The 24,091-nt window shown below is 43.0% G+C and overlaps 2 protein-coding genes across 2 annotated transcripts in view; both read left to right on the top strand.

Moving 5' to 3' along the window:
* Positions 1–13,109, top strand: part of LOC110498379 (frizzled-3) — a 42,917-nt gene extending 29,808 nt beyond the window's left edge. The window contains exons 7-10 of the mRNA XM_036955028.2: positions 8,767–8,915; positions 9,721–9,832; positions 9,942–10,129; positions 10,465–13,109. Coding sequence (XP_036810923.2) covers positions 8,767–8,915; positions 9,721–9,832; positions 9,942–10,129; positions 10,465–10,693 — 678 coding nt within the window. The 3' untranslated portion in view covers positions 10,694–13,109. The remainder of the gene's footprint in view (positions 1–8,766; positions 8,916–9,720; positions 9,833–9,941; positions 10,130–10,464) is intronic.
* A 328-nt stretch (positions 13,110–13,437) lies between these two features.
* On the top strand, positions 13,438–18,179 carry LOC118941489 (uncharacterized). Its single transcript, XM_036955027.2, has 4 exons — positions 13,438–13,643; positions 17,079–17,255; positions 17,358–17,607; positions 17,777–18,179. The coding sequence occupies exons 1-4, from the start codon at positions 13,641–13,643 to the stop codon at positions 17,797–17,799; spliced, it is 453 nt and encodes a 150-aa protein (XP_036810922.1). The 5' UTR covers positions 13,438–13,640; the 3' UTR covers positions 17,800–18,179.
* Positions 18,180–24,091: the final 5,912 nt, after the last annotated feature.

Below are 24,091 nucleotides of genomic sequence, written 5' to 3'. Positions count from 1 at the left end.
CTTTGGCAGCGATTATTATAATGTTTTTATTTAACCTTTAGTGTGTTAAATCGGAGGGCCTGTTGTCCGGACCTCTGGCAGGCTCTATGGGGGTGCCACAGGGTTCAATTCTCGGGCCGACTCTTTTCTCTGTATACATCAATGATGTCGCTTTTGCTGCGGTTGATTCCTTGATCCACCTCTACTCAGACGACACCATTCTGTATACATCTGGGCCTTCTTTGGACACTGTGTTAACAAACCTCCAAACGAGCTTCAATGACAGACAACACTCCTTCCGTGGCCTCCAACTGCTCTTAAACGCTAGAAAAACTAAATGCATGCTCTTCAACCGATCGCTGCCCGCACCTGCCCTGCTGACTAGCATCACTACTCTGGATGGTTCTGACTGTGGACAACTACAAATACCTAGGTGTCTGGCTAAACTGTAAACTCTCCTTCCAGACTCATATTAAGCACCTCCAATCCAAAATTAAATCTAGAATCGGCTTCCTATTTTTCAACAAAGCCTCCTTCACTCACGCTGCCAAACATACCCTCGTAAAACTGACTATCCTACCGATCCTTGACTTCGGCGATGTCATTTAAAAATAGCCTCCAACACTCTACTCAGCAAACTGGATGCAGTCTATCACAGTGCCATCCATTTTGTCACCAAAGCCCCATATATTACCCACCACTGCGACCTGTATGCTCTCGTCGGTTGGCCCTCGCTACATATTTGTCTCCAGACCCACTGGCTCCAAGTCTTTGCTCAGTAAAGCTCCGCCTTATTTCAGCTCACTGGTCACCATAACAACACCCACCCCTAGCACGCGCTCCAGCAGGTATATCTCACTGGTCATCCCCAAAGCCAACACCTCATTTGGCCGCCTTTCCTTCCAGTTCTCTGCTGCCAATGATTGGAACGAATTGAAAAAATTGCTAAAGTTGGAGACTTAAATCTCCCTCACTAACTTTAAGCATCAGCTATCTGAGCAGCTAACTGATCGCTGCAGCTGTACACAGCCCATCTGTAAATAGCCCATCCAACTACCTACCTCATCCCCATAATGTTTTTATTTACTGTTTTTGTTGCTCTTTTGCACAACAGTATTTCTACTTGCACATCATCTGCACATCTATCACTCCAGTGTTAATTTGCTAAATTGTAATTACTTCGCTACTATGGCCTATTTATTGCCTTACCTCCTCACTCAATTTGCACACATTGTATATAGATTTTTCTATTGTTTTATTGATTGTACTTTTGTTTATCCCACATGTAACTCTGTGTTATTGTTTTTGTCGCACTGCTTTGCTTTATCTTGGCCAGGTCGCAGTTGTAAATGAGAACTTGTTCTCAACTGGCCTACCTGGTTAAATAAAAATAAACTAGGCAAGTTAGTTAAGAACAAATTCTTATTTACATTAACGGTCTACCCAAGGAACGGTGGGTTAACTGCCTTGTTCAGGTGCAGACAGCCCTTTTCAGGTCTTGCCATAGATTTTCAAGTAGATTTAAGTTAAAACTGTAACTCGGACACTCAGGAACATTCATTGTCTTCTTGGTAAGCAACTCCAGTGTAGATTTGGCCTTGTGTTTTAGGTTATTGTCCTGCTGAAAAGTGAATTAACCTTTCAGCGTCAGGTGTTCCATTCTGTTTATTTTTTATCCTGAAAAACTCCCCAGTACTTAATGATTACAAGCATACCCATAACACTATGGAGAGTGGTCTTCCATAACGTGTTGTATTGGATATGCCCCAAACATAACACTTTGTATTCAGGACAAAAAGTGAATTGCCTTGCCACATTTTACATAGGTGCCCTTCTTTGCCCTTCTTTGCGAGACACTGGAAACCTCCCTGGTCTTTGTAGTTGAGTCTGTGTTTGAAATTCACTGCTCGACTGAGGAACCTTACAGATTATTGTATGCTTGGGGTACAGTGATGAGGTAGTCATCAAAAATCATGTTAAACACTATTATTGCTCACAGAGTGAGTCCATGCAATTTATTATGTGCCTTTTTACTCCTTAAGTTATTTAAGCTTGTCATAACAAAGGAGCTCAGAAAGTATTCAGACCCATTCACCTTTTCCACATTTGTTTATGTTACAGCCTTATTCTAAAATGGATTAAATAGTTTTTTCCACTCATCAATCCACACACAATACCTCATCATGACAAAGCAAAAAAAAAAAAAAAACGTAATTGTCAAATTTACATAAGTATTCAGACCCTTAACTCAGTACTTTGTTGAAGCACCTTTGGCAGCGATTACAACCTCAAGTCTTCTTGGATATGACACTATAAGCTTGGCACACCTGTATTTCGGGAGTTTCTCCCATTCTTCTCTTCAGATCCTCTCAAGATTTGTCAGGTTGGATGGGGAGCGTCGCTGCGCAGCTATTTTCAGTTCTCTCCAGAGATGTCCGATCGGGTTCAAGTCCGGGCTCTGAATGGGCCACTCAAGAACATTCAGAGACTTGTCCCAAAACCACTGGCTGTGTGCTTAAGGTCGTTGTCCTGTTGGAAGGTGAACCTTCGCCCCCAGGCTGATGTCCTGAGCGCTCTGGAGCAGGTTTTCATCAAGGGTCTCTCTGTACTTTTATCCATTCATCTTTCCCTCAATCCTGACTAGTCTCCCAGTCCCTGCTGCTGAAAAACATCCCCACAGCATGATGCTGCCATCACCATGCTTCACCGTAGGGATGGTGACAGGTGATGAGCGGTGCCTGGTTTCCTCCAGATGTGACGCTTGGCATTCAGGCCAAAAAGTGAATCTTGGTTTCATCAGACCAGAGAATTTTGTTTCTCATGGTCTGAGAGTCCTTTAGGTGTCTTTTGGCAAACTCCAAGCGGGCTGTCATTAGCCTTTTACTGAGGAGTGGCTTCTGTCTGGCCATTCAACCATAAAGGCCTGATTGGTGGAGTGCTGCAGAGATGGTTGTCCTTCTGTAAGCTTCTCCCATCTCCACAGAGGAACTCTGGAGCTCTGTCAGAGGGACCATCAGGTTGTTGGTCACCTCCCTGACCAAGGCCCTTCTCCCACGATTGCTCAGTTTGGCCAGGCAGCCAGCTCTAGGAAGAGTCTTGGTGGTTCCAAAATTCTTCCATTTAACAATGATGGAGGCCACTGTGTTCTTGTGGACCTTCAATGCTGCATAGATGTTTTGGTACCTTTCCCCAGATCTGTGCCTCGACACAATCCTGTCTCAGGGCTCTACGGACAGTTCCATCACCTCATGGCTTGGTTTTTGCTCTAACTGTGGGATGTTATAAAGACAGGTGTGTGCCTTTCCAACCATGTCCAATCAATTGAATTTACCACAGGGCCGTCACAACCTGAGCTCAATTTCGAGTCTCATAGTAAAGGGTCTGAATACTTGCAGTTGAAGTCAGAAGTTCACATACACCTTAGCCAACTACATTTAAACTCAGTTTTTCACAATTCCTGACATTTAATCCTAGTAAAAAATCCCTGTTTTAGGTCCGTTAGGATCACCACTTTATTTTCAGAATGTGAAATGTCAGAATAATAGTAGAGAGAATTATTTATTTCACATTTTATTTCTTTCATCACATTCCCAGTGAGTCAGAAGTTTACATACACTCAATTAGTATTTGCTTGCATTGCCTTTAAATTGTTTAACTTGGGTCAAAGGTTTCAGGTAGCCTTCCACAAGCTTCCCACAATAAGTTTGGTGAATTTTGGCTCATTCCTCCCGACAGAGCTGGTGTAACTGAGTCAGGTTTGTAGGCCTCCTTGCTCGCAAGCCATTTTGCCACAACTTTGGAAGTATGCTTGGGGTCATTGTCCATTTGGAAGACCCATTTACTACCAAGCTTTAACTTCCTGACTGATGTCTTGAGACGTTGCTTCAATATATCCACATCATTTTCCCACCTCATGAAGCCATCTATTTTGTGAAGTGCACCAGTCCCTCTTGCAGCAAAGCACCCCCACAACATGTTGCTGCCACCCCCGTGCTTCATGGTTGGGATGGTGTTCTTCGGCTTGCAAGCCTCCCCCTTTCTCCTCCAAACATAACGATGGCCATTATGGCCAAACAGTTATATTTTGGTTTCATCAGACCAGAGGACCCTTTTTCCAAAAAGTACAATCTTTGTCCCCATGTGCAGTTGCAAACCGTAGTCTGGCTTTTTTATGGTGGTTTTGGAGCAGTGGCTTCTTCCTTGCTGAGTGGCCTTTCAGGTTATGTTGAGATAGGACTCGTTTTACTGTGGATATAGATCATTTTGTACCTGTTTCCTCCAGCATCTTCACAAGGTCCTTTGCTGTTGTACTGGGATTGATTTGCACTTTTCGCACCAAAATACTTTCATCTCCAGGAGACAGATCGTGTCTCCTTCCTGAGTGGTATGATGGCTGCGTGGTCCCATGGTGTTTATACTTGCATACTATTGTTTGTACAGATGAACGTGGTACCTTCAGGCGTTTGGAAATTTCTCCCAAGGATGAACCAGACTTGTGGAGGTATACAATATTTTTTTGAGGTTTTGGCTGATTTCTTTTGATTTTCCAAGGATGTCAAGCAAAGAGGCCCTGAACTTGACGGTAGGCCTTGAAATACATCCACAGGTACACCTCCAAATGACTCAAATTATGTCAATTAGAAGCTTCTAAAGTGATGACATAATTTTCTGGAATTTTCCAAGCTTTTTAAAGGCACAGTCAACTTAGTGTATGTAAACTTCTGACTTACTGGAATTGTAATACAGTGAATTATAAGTGAAATAATCTGTCTGTAAACAATTGTTGGAAAAATGACTTGTGTCATGCACAAAGTAGATGTCCTAACCGACTTGCCAAAACTATAGTTTGTTAACAAGACATTTGTGGAGTGGTTGAAAAACAAGTTTTAATGATTACAACCTGAGTGTACGTAAACTTCCGACTTCAACTGTATGTAAATATTTCGAACATTTCTAAAACCTGTTTTTGCTTTGTCATTATGGGGTACTGTGTGTCGATTGATGATGATTTTTATGTATTTAAACCATTTTAGAATACAACTTAACAAAATGTGGGAAAAGTCAAGGGGTCTGAATACATTTCCGAATTCATTGTATTGACTCAAGACATTTGAACTTTTCATTTATATTGAACTATTTCTAAAAACATAATTCTACTTTGACATGATGGGGTATTGTGCATAGGCCAGTGATGAACAATCTCTATATAATACATTTTAAAATCAGGCAGTAAAACAACAAAATGTGGAAAAAGGAAATGGGTGTGAATTCATCCTGAAGTCACTGTAAGTTTAGAGGTATTTCTCTCTCGCTCTCTGTTTCTCTATCTGTCTCTGTCTCTCTCTGTCTCTCTTTCTCCCTCTCTGTCTCTCTCTGTTTCTCTATCTGTCTCTGTCTCTCTCTGTCTCTCTTTCTCCCTCTCTGTCTCTCTCTGTTTCTCTATCTGTCTCTGTCTCTCTCTGTCTCTCTTTCTCCCTCTCTGTCTCTCTCTGTTTCTCTGTCTGTCTCTGTCTCTCTCTGTCTCTCTTTCTCCCTCTCTGTCTCTCTCTGTCTCTCTATTCATCTCTGTCTCTCTCTGTCTCTTTCTCTCTCTCTGTCTGCTAGTTTACTGCTCCTATTACCAGTCCCTCTCTAGTTAGTTTTCTGTAACCCACACATTGTAACGTTACTCTGCCCAACCCAACTCCATGGCATCAAGTTTCCTCCACTCTGTGGAGGCTTTGTAGTGCTCCCTCTTAATTATTAAGCACCTGGTGTGTGTGTGTCTGTGTGTCTGTGTGTCTGTGTGTGTGTTAGAGCTGGCACAATTACCATGTAACCGTAAAAAAAACATTTTTGGTAACGAACTGCTGACTGAAGATTGACGAAACTTTGTTGCTCCTAGCTGAAACAACTCACTGGGCACAGATGTCAGTTCAATATCTAGTTTTGATTTACATTTGGTAGATTTTTCAACTAACATGAATTGAATGTAAAATCAACAAAAAAATTTACCATCTCGTTTGATCCAACCAATCAGTTTTTCACGCCGATTCAACGTCATCACATCAATTTTTTGGTGGTTGAAATGAGGTGGAAACAACGTTGATTCCACCAGTTTTGCCAAGTGGGAAGCAAGGTGTTGTAGCAAACGAGCACACATAAAAGGCTGAAAGCAAGGTGCAGCACTAGCACACATTGAACAGGTTTGGAACCTCTAACCCTGGCAATTTGGCTGGTAAACTCATGGATACACTCGCAATGGCTGCCTGGTATTGTGATGCAATAATTTCCATGGTAATGTAGAATGTTCATTCAAATGATTGGTATCAACAAACCACAGCACATACTTCCTGATTTGACTTCCTGCTTTGCTCCTAGGTGGAAAATGGGAAGGTAAAGACAACGTAATAATTCCATGCTGAAGCATTAGAAAATTAAAACATTAATGGGACCAGCGCTGTTGCTGGATTCTACAGGATTAGCCTTGAAAACGTGACCAGCGGTCAGAAAATCCAGTAATAACGTGGCTATAGATTCTTCTATTTTTTATGAACAGAATGACAGTTATAATATGTGTTCGCTGAGTAGTTAGCTGAAATTCAATACGATTGTGTTTACTTTTCACTTTGATGCCAAACTTTCTGTACTGCTACCATTCACTCCCAGTCATTCTGAATGCAGAAGCTGGTCCCTTGTTAAATAGTTCTGGCATGGTTCCCCAACTAGCGGCCCAACTGGCGGCCCAACCAGCTGCCCAACTGGCGGCCCAACCAGCTGCCCAACTGGCGGCCCAACCAGCTGCCCAACTGGCGGCCCAACCAGCTGCCCAACTGGCGGCCCAACCAGCTGCCCAACTGGCTGCCCAACTGGCGGCCCAACTGGCTGCCCAACTGGCGGCCCAACTGGCTGCCCAACCTGCTGCCCAACTGGCGGCCCAATTGGCTGCCCAACTGGCGGCCCAACTGGCTGCCCAACTGGCGGCCCAACTGGCTGCCCAACTGGCTGCCCAACTGGCTACCCAACTGGCTGCCCAACTGGCTACCCAACTGGCGGCCCAACTGGCGGCCCAACTGGCGGCCCAACTGGCTGCCCAACTGGCGGCCCAACTGGCGGCCCAACTGGCTGCCCAACTGGCTGCCCAACTAGTGGCCCAACTGGCGGCCCAACTAGTGGCCCAACTGGCGGCTCAACTGGCTGCTCAACTGGCTGCCCAACTGGCGGCCCAACTGGCGGCCCAACTGGCTGCCCAACTGGCGGCCCAACTGGCTGCCCAACTGGCTGCCCAACTGGTGGTTTTATTTGGCCCCTCGAGTTTTCTGATGGAAAACAATGATATACAGTACCAGACAAAAGTTTGGACACACCTGCTCATTCAAGGGTTTTTCCCTCAGGCCTTATTGCTTAATTATAACAGCTGTGCTTACACAGTCTCTGTTATACACACACCAACCACACACCGCACACAGATTACCAGGTGGCGAAAGCCTTTCATCTTCCCGGCCATGTATCAGTTAAAAGTGGACGTGTGTCTGCCACTGCAATAGAGAGAATGTACGTTAGTAGAACAGTTGAGAAGGATGGACATCACAGGAGGTTGGTGGCACCTTCATTTGGGAGGATGGGCTCATGGTAATGGCTGGAGCGGAATATTTGGAATGGTATCAAATATTTCAAACACTTGGTTTCCATATGTTCGATGCCATTCCATTCACTCTGTTCCAGCCATTATTGTGAACATCCTCCCCTCAGCTGCCTCCACTGGTAGACATTACAGCTGCAATAGTACACACATGTCTATCTCGCTCTCTGTCTCTCTCTACATCTGTCTCTCTGTCTCTCTCTCTCTCTCTCTCTCTCTCTCTCTGTGTCTCTCTCTACATCTGTCTCTCTGTCTCTCTCTCTCTCTCTCTGTGTGTCTCTCTGTCTCTCTCTCTCTCTGTGTGTCTCTCTCTACATCTCTCTCTGTCTCTCTCTCTCTCTGTCTCTCTCTACATCTGTCTCTCTGTCTCTCTCTCTCTCTCTACATCTGTCTCTCTTTCTCTCTCTCATAGTATAAAGTTGAATGAATGAAAGTAATATGAGCAGTGATGAGTGTGTGAATGTGTTGGTGTGTATATGGAATATGTGGTACGAGCAGGTGCTCTGACTTTTGTGTCCTCCCTGTGCAGTGACCCTCTCTGCATTCCGTAGTCACACTGGAATTCACATTTTACTCCATGTTATCTGATCGCTCTCCCGGAGGTCGATATGTGTGTGTTTGTTGTTTGTGTGTGTTGTTTGTGTGTGTGTGTGAGTGGCACATTTTAGTGATGTTATTTGTGGCCACAAGAGAAAGTTGTGGTTTTAGACCAGGGGTCTCCAACCCTGTTCCTGGAGAGTTACCCTCGTGTAGGTTTTGTCTCCAACCCCAGTTGTAACTAACCTGGTTCAGCTTATAAACCAGCTAATTATTACAATCAGGTGTGCTAGATTTGGGTTGGACTGGAAACGTACAGGACAGTAGTCTCCAGGAACAAGGTTGGAGAGCCCTGTTTTAGACTACAGGTAGCTAGTCTTTCTCGCTGTCTCTGTGTGCACACATACACACAGACACACACACACAGTCACTGCGCTGGCATGTGGAGTAGAGCAGAAGGGAGGACTGTCTGTGGGCAGTGAGCTGTGCAGTATGAGGAAGAGGACACACACCATCTCACTCTCCTCTCTGTCCTGCCTCTTTTGCTGTGTGTTAGGTTGAATAGTTGTTTTGATGAAATAGCAGATGATTCTGGACTCACTCCCTCAACCCCCTCTTTCTCTGTGTAGGTTAAGCAGACCAGTCGTCCAGACCTGGCCCTGTTCCTCATTAAGTACCTGATGATGCTGGTGGTGGGGATTCCCTCAGTTTTCTGGGTGGGCAGCAAGAAGACCTGCTTCGAATGGGCCAGCTTCCTACACAGACGCAGAAACAAAGAGTAAGCCGGGAGAGAGAAAGCGAGAGAGTGTGTGCTCATGTCTGCGCGTGTATTTTAATGTTTGTGTATTTCTCATTTCAAGCCGGTAATTTCAATACGTAGTAATGTAGAACCACTCGCTAACTTGATAAATTGCAGAAAATATTCAAATGAGCAATTTGACCAACATTTGAATGTGGAATGTCATTAAAAGCCTCGTCATTCCCTCCCTCCTGACACACACACTTCCCATAACCCGGTCTCCATGGTGATTAGGCTATTTTCTGTGCCTGTTCTCCCACCCTCAACAACACCCTCCTCCTCCACTCACCCCATCAATCTCTCCTCCCTCCCACTCCTCCATATCTCCATCTCCTCTCTGCAATTCTCTCATCCTTCTACCTTCCCTCTCTCCCTGCCCTCTTCTGTGTATCACTCCCTTTCTTCCCTTCTCTCCGCCATCCCTTTTCTTTCGGCTTGCCCTTCTCCTTCCCTCTCTCCTCCTCCTCTCCCCTTCCTCCCTCCCTTCTCCTCTCCCCTTCCTCCCTCCTCCTCTCCCCTCCCTTCCCCTCCCTTCTCCTCTCCCCTCCCCTCCCTCCATCCCTCCTTCCCCCTCTCACTTCATCCTCCCCTCCCTCCCACCCCTTCCACTCATTTCCTGCCCTCCCATGCCCCTCCCTCTCTCCTCCTTTCCCTCCCCTTCCACTCATTTCCTACCCTCCCATGCCTCTCTCTTCCCCTCCCTCCCCCTCTCACTCCCTCCCCCTTCACCCCTTTACCCCTCTCACCCACTTCCTCCTCTCTCCCTGCACTCCTCCCTCCACAGTAGTGGGGTGAATGAGAGCAGACAGGTGCTCCAGGAGCCAGACTTTGCCCAGTCTCTACTGAGGGACCCCCACACCCCCATCATCAAGAAATCACGGGGAACGTCCACCCAGGTATGACTGGCACCATGACCTTATCATAAAACATGGCCCTAACCATAATTCATAATGTAATATAATATGATATCACTAATTGTTTTTCATTCCTAATCCTCCTCCCCAGGGCACCTCCACCCATGCCTCCTCCACTCACCTGGCCATCCTGGACGAGCCTGACGACCCTAGACACGCCCCTGATGACCGCAGACCAATCCACTCACTGGGCCACGCCTCCTCCACCCGCAGCAAGGCTGTCAGCGTGCACAGCAAGACCAGTTACCATGGCAGTCTACATCGCTCCCGAGACGGACGGTAGGAGAGTGAGAGAGAAGTTTGAAAGGAGGGAGAGAGGGTTGGCTACGGATGCCACTATATATGAGCCGTTTTTATAATCAAAGATGAATACATGATGAAACTGGATTCAGGCTTTCCAAAGCCTATTGTAGTTATGGCACTTCAAGAGATCCTTTTCTGTAGACAGCTGCTAATCTATCTGTTATTAACAGTTCTATACCTGAGATAAAATCACCTGGCTGTAGATTAGAGAGCACAGCTGGCATACATGTTGGTGTGGATGTGTGTGTTGTACATAAAGTTGTGAACTACTGAACTAACGTCTCCTCCCCTTCTCTTTCCCCTACGCCCAGCTACACCCCCTGTAGTTACCGAGGTGGCGAGGAGCGCACTCTACCCCCCCACGGCAGCACGCCCCGCCACGACCACCTGCTGTCCACTCACAGCAGCCTCCACGGTCTGGATGCCCAATCACAGCACAGCAGCCAGTGTGATCTCTCCGTGGCCACACCCACCCTTATCACCCACGGGACGAGCTTCGGCCGTGTCACTAATAATGGTGACAATGGAGCCAGCGCCTGACCGGAAACAGGAAATTATGTCATCACTGCTGAACAGGAAGTTGTCAGTTGTCCCGCTCCCCACCTTTGACAAATACACAGGTCCCTCCCATTCAGGGGGAATGTGTGAGAGAGGACGTGGGGCCTTCAGTTTGACTGACAGATGGATCACTCCTGGACAGCTTTTCACAGAGGTTGCTAAGTAGCGAGATGCTAACCCTCAATCAGTCAGTTGGACTTGGATTGGACTCTCTATAGAGGGAATGGCTTCATGGCCAGAAAGCCAGCGCACTGAATGAATGAATGAGGGGGATTGTGTGTGTACTCTGATACACACCAAGAGACCCAGAGATGAGCTGATAAGGTCTACTCTGTGTGTGTGTGTTACAGTGCTCTTTTGCTGTGGTTGTGAAACAAGACTATTATATTTTTTTATACTGTGAAGATTGGCTATGAGTACTGCTTAAAATATGAGCGTGAGTGTACTTGTAGTGCAGTACTATACTCCCACCTGGTGGAGAGAAACTATAGAAGCTAGGAGAGATCAATGTCTAGGCCCGACTTCGTAGGCACTCCTGTAGGTCAGTAAGGATGAATAGGGTTCAATAATAAGGTAATTTCTTCAACTTGTCTTATGATATGATAGGTGAAAATCATTTGGGGCCGTATTGCTTCAGAAGTGCGTAGGGAATAGTTGCTAGGGATCGATTTGGGATTCAGAAAGTTAGGGAAAAATAGGGAAGGACAGATGGAGGTTGGAGTAGTGCTTATTTTGCTGCTGCTTCAGAGCTAAGCAGAGAGGAATGTGGGGGACCTTTTAAAGGGGATGGGAGGGGGGGTGTATCCAAAGTCTTTGCTATTGACAAGCGCTGTGTGAAACAACAGAGGATCTGTACCCCTAGCACTGGAAGAAAGGACTACTGGAAGAATGCACTGGGGAGGAAGAGGAATACACTGGGGAGGAGGAGGAATACACTGGGGAGGAGGAGGAATACACTGGGGAGGAGGAGGAATAAACTGGGGAGGAGGAGGAATACACTGGGGAGGAGGAGGAATACACTGGGGAGGAGGAGGAATACACTGGGGAGGAAGAGGAATACACTGGGGAGGAGGAGGAATACACTGGGGAGGAGGAGGAATAAACTGGGGAGGAGGAGGAATACACTGGGGAGGAGGAGGAATACACTGGGGAGGAGGAGGAATACACTGGGGAGGAGGAGGAATACACTGGGGAGGAAGAGGAATACACTGGGGAGGAGGAGGAATACACTGGGGAGGAGGAGGAATACACTGGGGAGGAGGAGGAAAAAAGGAAAATGGATAATATGGGAAAGATTGTGCTTGTGTTTACTGGTGTTTCTCCTGTCTTTCTGTATCCGTCTCTCACTCACACACATAAAACTGCAGTAGACTTCTCCATTATGGTCATCAGGTGATTTTCTCACAACCCCTCAAAATCTCTCAGCCTAGCTCACCCCTACCCTCAGCCTTACCTGTGAACAAACACACACGCAAACCTACATACACACACACACTCCAATGTACACTAAACCCTCCCTTGCCTCTAACCCAGCCTACCTCATCAGTCCAGAGGTACCTTAAACCACACCTGCCACTCCTCAGTCACCTCAGATTGCTGCTATTGTGTGTCTTTGTAATACACTGCTGCTCGTGTGTGTGTGTGTGTGTGTGTCAGGACACTGTCAATCTCCGGAGTTCTTCTTTGGTGTTTTTCCACCTGATGCCTAATACTTTACCCATGATGCTTCACCACACTGAGTTGCACCTCAAAGACGTGTCCACTGGGCACCTTAAGATGCAACACGTTCCTCTCTGTGTCTGTCTGTAGTGTGTTCCTGAGCAAAGTCGCATATTTTTGCATGTCAAACACCCAAATATCCTTGTTCTGTGCCCGCTTGTGTGATTGACTGTGCTTCTCCCAGTTGCCTCCTCACTCATTCCCTTTCAGCCTCTAAAGCTCTCCTGCCTGCTGTCATGGTAGAAGTTGCCCTTACCCACAATCATAACCTAAACCTTGGTCCTCGAGTGTCCAGATATTGCATGATTTAATTCCCAACTAAGCACCTCAATTATCTGACTACTGGTCTGGTCACCTCATGGAATGTTGAGGGATTAATTGATCAATATCAATGATTGGCTACATTTAACCTACATGTCCAAAGCAGATAATCAATTCCTTTTCAATTCCAGTAAATTCAGAAAGTAAACAAAATTCCAATTCCAAATTCTCCTAATTGAAAATCATGACAGAGAATTGGAATTTCTGTGTTCTTCCTGAATTGACAGGAATTGACCCCAACCCTGATTCCAAGACCAGGATTTGCTACCCAGGATGAGGGACAATTTGTTCTACCTACTCCTCTTGCTGTAAGTCTATCTCTGTTCACATCACAGCTTTCCTAAAAAATAAAATAAAATATTGAGCACTTTAACTCTATGGCTAGCTCTGTCAATGTGTGTAGATGTCAAGTTGAGTTGTAGAGTTATGCAAGAATTGCAATAAAGTTTTTGTATGAAAGTGTTTGCGATGTTGGGGTGTGTTTTGGTTAATCTTTGTGTGGTTATGTATACAACACTGCTGGGCCATCTCTCTCTCTTGTAAATATTGGACCGTGAAGTCAAGATATTTTGGGCTCTATACCTAAGCACCTTTTGATTTAATATGTCAACTAGAAACAAATGAAGCCTACATGATGTCAGTTAGTCAAAACAAAATAAACTCCAGTCCAGGTGGTGGCGGTAATGCATCACAAGCCATGCCAACCGACATGATTATCCACAAGGAAACATCGTTTCGGAGCATGCGGAGAATGCTATTAATTTCGTGGCCTAGTCAAAAAGGTTCCAAACTTTAATTTGCCTATAATTTCGCACCTAATAATAACATAACTACTGTAGCTGCAAACGTGAAACGACCCTACAAAAAAGGACACAGCTAATTCAATATCATGGTAAGCAAACAGCATATTTGCACATGGACGCTCTAGTCTAGAGCGCCTGGTTAAATTGTGTTTACGAGCATTTTGTCCAAATGGGCAAACTAGTGAGATGTGTGATACTTGAAAAAAAAGGAAGTTTGCTTCTTTTACTATCATCCTAAATTAAGATATTGAATTATTTTGCCGTCTAATGCATATTACGCTACTTTCCATGATGTGGACAGTGTTACATTACACATGGATGTTTCGGCCACATCGAATTGGGGGGTATTAACCGAATTACACCCGTTTTACCTCAGATTGGTGATGTTACTATTCAAGTTTATTTAATACGATTCCAAAATATCAATTGCCTAAAAACAATATCTTTGTTTTTGTACTGTCTACTTTGTCATAAGCACTGGGGGGGTCACAGCTCTCAAACAAACCCTAATTGTTCATACATAGGGTTTTCTGTGGTTACATTCGTCCATGGTTGGCTCCATGAGAACTACAATTCCGAAACTGCGTTTTAAGTTTAGAAACGTCAATTATTGCTTTCAAACCGATTTTCTAAACATATGCTGATTTCCCCCTTATCTTTCATATCAGTGAGGTAGGTGGTAATTAACACAGGTGGCCACCTAGGTCTTCCCTAAACAAGCGATGTAACATGGCCGTGTGGAAAAACTAACCCTGTAAAGGTGTGTAGTAATTTAACATGTTTATTGTTATTATTTCTCGCTGATATGAAATAGTTCTTTATGTTTCTAAAACCGTAAGGCAAGCGATGTTTTAACGTTGACGAGTGTCAAAGTCACTTGTCACTGGCCACATATCAATAGACTGATTTTTAAAGTCAAACCATCACTTAAATAGCAACCAGCAGTTGTCACTGTTGATTGGCAGGTCGTTGTTTGTTGACATTAACTAACAGGAAAAGTTGTTTGTTCCATTTTCCTTGATTGCAGCCTCCTGAAATCAACATCTGCCATTCCAAAATATTGATAGAAGCCTTGTACAAATGCTAATCTAACCAATCATGTAGAGGCTATTGCAAGTTTCCATGTGGCCTTTGAATAAGGTTGAAACAGTGCTACACCCCTGTTTGGTCATTTGTTACAAAAATACATTTACACATGCATGTTATTCAATCATTGCACCCACACTACTCTTATGCATTGCCAGGCGCTAAAATAGAAGTTGCTTCTATTTGAACGCAATGCAAGACCTACCTCTCCTCATTGGCTTTTAGAAGCATATACCCACGTGCCATCTCCTCATTGGCTATACCCACGTGGGTGTTTGAAAGATGAACTGAGGTCGATTGTGGTAATACACCTTATTTTGAAAGTGTGTTGCTATCATATAAAGTCCAAAGAAGAAAAGGCCTGGAAGGAGGAGAGATGACTATAAATGTTTCGGTTGATTGTTTTATGTGTGGATTAATTGTCGGAGTAGAGAACCTTGTGCATTTCAGGTAAAATAACTCTGTTTATATTCCAGGCAAATTAGCTAGCAACAGCACGCTAGCTAGCTAAATTGCCATACATGTTTAATGCCTTTCGACCTGTCCCCAAATTAATATAATTGGTTTAGTTTGTTTTGATATTTCAACCGGCGTGTTGTGAGGAGACAAAATCAATTTGCGCATGATGGTGGGTTGGGCATGGTGTTACATTTACGGTGTTGGCGACCCACTTGAATCAAAATGCCGCACTTCAAAATGTAGCTAGCTGTCTTCTACATGTTGTCCTCTAACCAGTGAGGTATACATTATTCCCAGATTCCGTGTGGTTTTTGAGCTGTGTTAACAGGATGTGCAATCCCACTCGTGCAAATTGATTTCAAAGTGATAATTGATATGAGTGATTGACAAAGCAGTGTTTCTTTCTGTTTTGGTGTGTGTGCAGTTTAATTAAAAGCTTCTCTTAATTTTTTTTTACAAGTAATATGATTACTGCTGCACATGTACCAGTCAACAGTTTGGACATACACTTTATTTGTTACTGTTTTCTACATTGTAGAATGATAGTGAAAACATAAGCTATGAAATAACATATGGAATCATGTAGGAATGTCAACTGGCAGCAGCATCCTTTTCAATTAAGACCCAGAGTTATCCCCCCATTTTTACGTTGCTGCTACTGTTTTATTATCTATGCATCATCACTTCACCTCTACCTACATGTACATATTACCTCTTACCTCAACTAACCTTATTTGTTGTTTTTCTATTCTTTTTAAAAATGTATTATATTTATTTTTTATTGAGTAAAGACAAATAAGTGTTAAAGTATTAACTGCATTGTTGGTTAAGGGCTTGTAAGTAAGCATTTCACTATAAGGTCTACTACACCTGTTGTATTCGGTGCATGTGACAAATACAATTTTTGATTTGATATACCAGAAATCACCAGAACGGGTTTGCCCTGCCTTAACATAGGTCGAATTGTAGCTTGCTGGTTGACTTTACAGGAATGTTACCAAGCGAAGCTTGTCCTGGGAGGCTTCCTCCAACAGCCCATAAAGAAAAGATAGCTAGCTAGTGCACTCTTTTGCAGGAATATGATAGCTACTTTTCACCAATGCAAAGACCTTGTTGGGTTTGCTAGCTTATCCTCTTCATGTGTGTGTCATTTCCCAAAGATAAGACTTGGGTTGTTCTTGAATTGTGGTGGAATTTGCAACCATGTAAAACACTTTAAAATGACTAACAGTTACAGAACATAAATGTTTTTGTTGATATTGAACTTTTCATCAATGATGTTCAGACATTTTACTAAGGGGTTGGCTTGTCCCAGTAGTTGTAGTGACATGATTTAGGGATATAGTATCTATTATTTTGAATGCTAGAATGTAAACCAGTATTTAAATAAATTAAAACAAAGTCTATTCCAAATACCTAATTTAATTTATTACAAAATATAATATGTCCCTTAGTTTTGTCACTGGTGTTTCTGCCTTAAATCGCTCTTTACAAAGAAGGATCCTGAGTATTAACTCTATCGGGGGAGGGGTCTAGAAAAAAACAAGATAATCACATCCTTTTATGTCATAAATTTGATAATTCCATTGACAATTTGGTGTCTATAACCAAAGTGTCAATTGGTGTTACTCAATTTAAATGAAATGACATTGTGATAAAAGTTACTAATCATATTACTTTAGTTATTGATCTTTAAAGGCTTAATGACCTTCAATTTGAGCATCTCTGGTCTCCATAAAATTAGTTTTTTGATTTACCTAAAATGTATTACTACCTTGCTGGTGGCACAATGTTGTCATAAAGGTAAAATATTTAGTCATTAAGCTGCCATATTAGTTGATGTACATTTTTCCAAAATGCCATGTGCCACCGCAATTCAATAATGTCCCTCTTGCTACACCCTTTCAGAAATCTAGTGTTTGTTCTATACAGATATTGAACTTGACAAGCCTACATAATATCTGTTGTTATTATTCTAGGATTGTGAGGACAGTGCCAGCCTGTCTCTTCCCTACCAACCTGATCCTGAACCTACGGTCACACTGGGTCCTGACTGTAACAGTGGAGCTCAGTGCACGTTGCCGCCTCTTGCACTGCTGCTGGAAGACTGCATTAACCTGCTGGGGCCAAATGCAGAGTCTATGAAACTCGAGGAGGTAGCGTAGTAAGCATACATTACAAAATGATGTAGTTCATCAATGTATATTGTTCCATTTGACACCACCTACAGTGTTTGTTTATGTTGTTTTTTATTTTAGGATTGTGAGGACAGTCCCAGCCTGTGTCTTCCCCACCAACCTGATCCCAATTCGCCCCTCAAGAGGGTGACCGTACTGCTGAAGGACTGCAGGAAATTACTGAGTCCTGGCTGTAACAGTGGAGCTCGGAGGATACTGCTGCCTCTCAAGAGAGTTCGAGTACAGCTGGAGGACTGCAGGAAGAAGCTGGGGCCAAATGCACAATCTATACAAGTTGAGGTTGTTGATAGCAGAGGTTCAACTCATCCAGGTAATTGATCAAATTTAGTAAACCTATAAGCATTTATTAATATTACTTTCCTCTAATCGGCACATAAGACGTGTCTTCCTGTGTTTCTAGACTGACCTGTTGACACTTATGTTGGTTTGTTTTGTTGGAAAGTCAATGACTTAGACTTCCCCATGATCTTTGATCTCAGATTTTATGTGGCCCAGAGGGTGACATTTTCCTCACAAAACAGCACTGAACTGTGGAAGACCACATCACAATACTCTGCAGTGTGGTAAAGTTAGTAATACATTTTTTTTTTAAATTCAAGCTCTAGTTGCAGTATTAAATTACTGCCTTATGTACTGTCTTGACTTGTGTCAAAATGCTTTTTATGCATGGGACAAATGTCACCATGGTCCTTTCTAATTATTTAAAATGTTGTTCAATGCTTATCTTGTCTGGCTTGTTATTACTGTGATCTTGTTGAAATGATTTAACTGATTTAGTTGAATCTGGTTTAGTTATTCATAGTGAATGTGTTTTTGGATAAACCGACAGACCTATGTGTTTAATTTAGATGTAAAATAAAAGATTTCCACGAAAGTGTAAAACTCTTTTCCTCATCCCTGATTTTCAGTTTGATTTGTTTTATTAGATAGTGAAACAGTGATATACATCTGCCTTACATACAGAGAGGCTAGGCTACACCATCAAAGCCATCACTTCAAAGACTTCCATGAATACATCCATCAATATATTCAGTCACAACCTCCTGAAGCAAAGGCTCCTAGTTCTATCATATTCAAATTCCACATGAACATAATTGAACTTAAGTGATTCTTGTGGAAAAAAATAAGCAACAAAGTTAAACTAATTTGATTTAAGAGTAATTGTCAGACTGAGTAAATGTAATCCCGTTTATTATTCAAAGGTCAACATTTAAACTATTTCGAGAATTTGCTAAGATCTGACAGCCTCAAAGCTCAATGGAATCAGTATTTGTGTTCTGTCCTGGCCACAGAAAAGAATGTCAGGAGGTACACTAGGAGGAGTTTCCCATTGAAAGTGTGAGATGTAGATGGAGCACTTCTCATGTCTCAGGGTCTGGTCAGACTACAGCACCCTGTGTCTCTCCATGGCTTCTCCTGGATCTTCTTTGGTCTCTGAACTTCTCCCAGCCTCAGCTATAGAACTCAGAGGACCTTGGGGATGGGGTTCTATAACTCTGACCCAAACGCAGAGCGGTGTTCAGATGCTGTGGGTGATGTCAGGGAGTCGTATGCAGAGCTTCTCCGAGACTGCTCAGAAATGTCATCTCCACTCACAGTGGAACAAAACAATGGCGGTCTACATGTTTCTCAGCGGATGGGAGCTGGGCAATTGACAATACTAAGAATATAGATTCTGCTCCAGGGTTAGTCAGAACTGTAACGCTCACTGTTTGGATCAAATATATCTTTGCTCCTTGCTCTCAACTTCTTTAGACCCTAGTCTCTGCTTCCTGTGGGTCCTGAGCTGGTCTGACTCTGTGGTGGATCTATAGGAAAACAACTATGGTCAAATTCTTAAATACGTTTTCAGAATGTCTGATCATTTTCTTGCCTTTGCATCTGGATTTCATATCTTAGACCCACTTTTGCAAAACTTGAAATACAATAAAGTATTTAGACATCTTACCTTTTTCCATATTTTGTTACATTACAGCCTTATACTAAAATGGATTAAATAGATTTTTTTCCCTTGGTCAATATACGCACAATACCTGATAATGACAAAACAAAACATTTAATAAAACTAACAAACATTTACGTAAGTATTCAGACCCTTTACTCAGTACTTTGTTGACGCACCTTTGGCAACGATTACAGCATCGAGTCTTCTTGTGTATGACGCTACGAGTTTGGCACACCTGTATTTGGGGAGTTTCTCCCATTATTCTCTGCAGATCCTCTCAAGCTCTGTCAGGTTGGATGGGGAGCGTTGCTGCACAGATATTTTCAGGTCTCTCCAGAGATGTTCGATCGGGTTCAGACACTTATCCGACGCCACTTCTGCGTTGTCTTGGCTGTGTGCCCCCGTCAAGGATGTCTCTGTACTTCGCTCCATTCATCTTTCCATCGATCCTGACTAGTCTCCCAGTCTCTACCTCTGAAAAACATCCCCACAGCATGATTCTGCCACCACCATGCTTCACCTTAGGGATGGTACCAGGTTTCTTCCAGATGTGACGCTTGACATTCAGGCCAGAGTTCAATCTTGGTTTCATCAGACCAGAGAATCTGGTTTCACGTGGTCTAAGAGTCCTTTAGGTGCCTTTTGGCAAACTCCAAGTGGATGGACTCCAAACAAGTTGAAGAAACATCTCAAGGATGATTCGTGTAAACTGGATGCACCTGTGGTAAATTTAAATTGATTGGACATGATTTGGAAAGGCACACAGCTGCCTATATAAGGTCCCACAGATTGTATTTATTATGGATCCAAGGCGGCAGCTACCCTTCCTGGGCTCCAGCAACATTAAGGCAGTTTAAAAACATTTTCACAACAGTGTTCCCTCAGGCACCTACTCTAACCACTACCCCATATCTACAGTACAAAATCCATGTGTACGGTGCTTATGTTATCGTGTGTGTGTATGCATGTCTGTGCCTATGTTTGTGCTGCTTCACGGTCCCTGCTGTTCCATAAGGTGTATTTTTATGTGTTTTTAAATAAATACAATTTTACTGCTTTCATCAGTTACTTGATGTGGAATTGATTTCCTTGGAGTCATGGCTCTATGTAGTACTGTGTGCCTCCCATAGTCTCTTCTGGACTTGGGGACTGTGAAGAGACTTCTTACGGCATGTCTTGTGGGGTATGCATGTGTGTCCGAGCTGTAGTTCAAACAGACAGCTCGGTGCATTCAATATGTTTAATTCAACGTTGCATTCAACCTCTCATAAATACAAGTAGTGATGAAGTCAATCTCTCCTCTACTTTGACAAAGGAGAGATTGACATGCATATTATTATAATTAGTTCTCTGTGTACATCCAAGGGCCAGCTGTGCTGCCCTGTTCTGAGCCAATTGCAATTTTCCCCAGTCCCTTTTTGTGGCACCTGACCACACGACTAAACAGTAGTCAAGGTGCGACAAAACTAGGTCCTGTAGGACCTGCCTTGTTGATAGTGCTGTCAAGAAGGTAGAGCAGTGCTTTATCATGGACATACTTATCCCCATCTTAGCTACTGTTGTATCAATATGTTTTCACCATGACCGTTTACAATCCAGGGTTACTCCAAGCAGTTAAGTCACCTCAACTTGCTCAATTTCCACATTATTTATTACAGGATTTAGTTGGGGTTTAGTGAATGATTTGTCCCAGATACAATGCTTTTAGTTTTAGTCCTAAATATTTCTAACTTATTCCTTGCCAACCACTCTAAAACTAACTGCAGCTCTATAAGGGTTGCAGTCATTTCAGTCGCTGTAGTAGCTGATATGTATGGTGTTGAGTCATACGCATGCATAGACATACTGGCTTTACTCAGTCAGTGGCATTTCATTAGTAAAGATTGAAATAAATGAAGGGGCCTAGACAGCTTCCATGGGGAATTCCTGATTGTGTTGGAGAGGCTTTCATTAAAGAACACTGTGTTCTGTTAGACAGGTAGCTCTTTATTCACAATATAGCAGGGGGTGTAAAGCCATAACACACATGTTGTTCCAGCAGCAGACTATGATAATGTCAAAGCCGCACTGAAGTCTAACAAAACAGCCCCCCCAATATTTTTATCAATTTGTCAATTTCTTTCAACCAATCAGTCAGTTGTGTAAGTGCTGTGCTTGTTGAATGTCCTTCCCTATAAGCATGCTGAAAGTTTATAAAAATTTTTTACTGTAAAATAGCATTGTATCTGGTCAAACACAATTTTTTTTAAAATTTACTAAGGGTTGATTACTTTTTCTTCCCTCCAAGTCTGGGGGCACACACTTCCTATTTGCCATGTCATCCACTATTATCCTCAGTAATTTTCCCTCCAAGTTGTCAGACTCCAGTGGCTTGTCATTGTTGATGGACAATCATTTTTTCACCTCTTCCACACTCACTTTACGGAATTCTAAATTACAATGCTTGTCTTTAATTAATTTGGTCAGATATACTTGAATGTGTAGTGTCAGTGTTTGTTGCTGGCATGTCATGCCTAAGTTTGATTATCTTGCCAATGAAATAATCATTAAAGTAGTTTGCAATATCAGTTGGTTTTGTGATGAATGAGCCATTTGATTAAATTAATGATGTAGCTGAGTTAGCTTTTTTCCCCAAAAATTTCATTTAAGGTGCTCCAAAGCTTTTTACTATCATTCTTCATGTCATTTATCTTTGTTTCATAGTGTAGTTTATTCTTCTTTTTATTCACATGATTTGTCAATTTGCCATACGTTTGCCAATTGGCTGTGCTCCCAGACTTATTTGCCATTCCTTGTGCCTCATCCCTCACAACCATAACATTGTTAAATTCCTCATCAATCCACTGGGATTTTACAGTTTTTAGAGTCATTTTCTTAATGGGTGTGTGCTTATTAGTAACTGGAATAAGCCATTTAAATGTGCCAAGTGCAACATCTGTTTACTCATTACACACCATGGACCAACAAATATTCTTTACATGAACAAAATAGGAATCACTACAAAACGTATTGTATGTCCTCTCATACACAATATTAGGCCTAGACTTTGGAACTTTGGTTTTCCTAGGTATAGCTCCTATATTGTGATCAATACACCCGATGGATCTGGATACTGCTTTCAAGCTAATTTCTGTAGCATTAGTAAAGATGTGATCAATGCATGTTGATTTCATTCCTGTGCTGTTTGTAACTACCCTGGTGGGTTGATTGATAACCTGAACCATGTTGCAGGCACTGGTTAGTTTGAAGTTGTTTCTTGAGTGGGCAGCTTGATGAAAGCCAGTCTATTTAAATCACCCAGAAAATCTACCTCTGTTAATATTGCATACATTGTCAAGCATTTCACATGTTATCCAGATACTGACTGTTAGCAGTTGGTCTCTTGCCGCTTCCCACAAGAATAGGCTTTAGGTGAGGCAGATGAACCTGTAGCCATATTACTTCAACAGTATTTAACATGAGGTCATCTCAAATCTTTATATTTTAAATTTATTTAACCTTTATTTAACTAGGCAAGTCAGTTAAGATCAAATTCTTATTTACAATGACGGCCTACCCTGGCCAAACCCGGACAACGCTGGGTAAATTGTGGGACGCCCAATCACAGCTGGTTGTGATACAGCCTGGAATTGAACCAGGGTGTCTGTAGTGACGCCTCAAGCACTGAGATGCAGTGCCTTAGACCGCTGCACCACTCGGGAGCCCCTTCACAGGAATGTGGTTCTGATTATGAACAGCAACACCTCCACCATTGGTATTTCATGTAAATGTTATAACCTTGTATTGCTACAATACAACTCTATCATCAAAGGTATTATCTAAGTGAATTTCAGATATAGTCAGATTATGAATGTCACCTGTAACTAGCAAATTATTGATTTCATGAACCTTGTTTCTTAAGCTACATATGTTAACGTGGGCTGTTTTGAGCACTTTTCTTCTGGGATGCTTACTTGTTTTCATTGCTTTACTGGGGAGCTTAGCAGAAGTAGATATGTCCATGTTATTTATGTTAGTGCAGGGTGAGCTGCAGACAGTGGACTTCCTTCTAGGGCACACCGCCTCAGTGCTAACAGTATAAATCTGGTTCATAAGCACATGATTACTGCATACAATAGCTGTAGGATCAGCAGAGGCATTCAGTACAGTTAGAGAGACATCAATTAGGTTACCTTTATTGTGTCTACCAACAACCCTGGCGTATTGTATATTTGCCACTATGTTAGGGATTAGCTGATCTGGGCTTGGGTCATTGTTTGAACGCGGCAGGGTAGCCTAGTGGTTAGAGTGTTGGACTAGTAACCGGAAGATTACACTTGGAGTTTGCCAAAAGGCACCTAAAGGACTCTCAGACCATGAGAACAAAATTCTCTGGTCTGATGAAACCAAGATTGAAAACTTTGGCCTGAATGCCAAGAGTCACGTTTGGAGGAAACCTGGCACCATCCCTATGGTGAAGCATGGTGGTGGCAGCATCATGCTGTGGGGATGTTTTTCAGTGGCAGGGACTGGGAGACTAGTCAGGATCGAGAGAAAGATGAACGGAGCAAAGTATAGAGAGATCCTTGATGAAAATCTGCTGCAGAGCGCTCAGGACCTCAGACTGGGGTGAATGTTCACCTTCCAACAGGACAATGATCCTAAGCACACAGCCAAGACAACCCAAGAGTGGCTTTGGGAGAAGTCTCTGAATGTCCTTGAGTGGCCCAGCCAGAGGCCGGACTTGAACCCGATCGAACATCACTGGAGAAACCTGAAAATAGCTGTAGAGCGACGCACCCCATCCAACCTGATAAAGCTTAAGAGGATCTGCAGAGAAGAATGGGAGAAACTCCTTAAATAGGTGTGC

Source organism: Oncorhynchus mykiss, chromosome 19, assembly GCF_057628025.1.
Source record: "Oncorhynchus mykiss isolate SJ-2025 chromosome 19, ASM5762802v1, whole genome shotgun sequence".
NCBI lineage: Eukaryota > Metazoa > Chordata > Actinopteri > Salmoniformes > Salmonidae > Oncorhynchus > Oncorhynchus mykiss.
The sequence above is the reverse complement of the archived record's forward strand: the minus strand, read 5'-3'. Positions and strand labels throughout refer to the sequence as shown.

Excerpts from the sequence above, each read along its gene's own strand:
- LOC118941489 (XM_036955027.2), top strand. Across the intron at positions 17,256-17,357 it reads AGTCTATGAAACTCGAGGAG|GATTGTGAGGACAGTCCCAG; the intron begins GTAGCGTAGTAA and ends TTTTTATTTTAG. Across the intron at positions 17,608-17,776 it reads CAGAGGTTCAACTCATCCAG|ATTTTATGTGGCCCAGAGGG; the intron begins GTAATTGATCAA and ends CTTTGATCTCAG.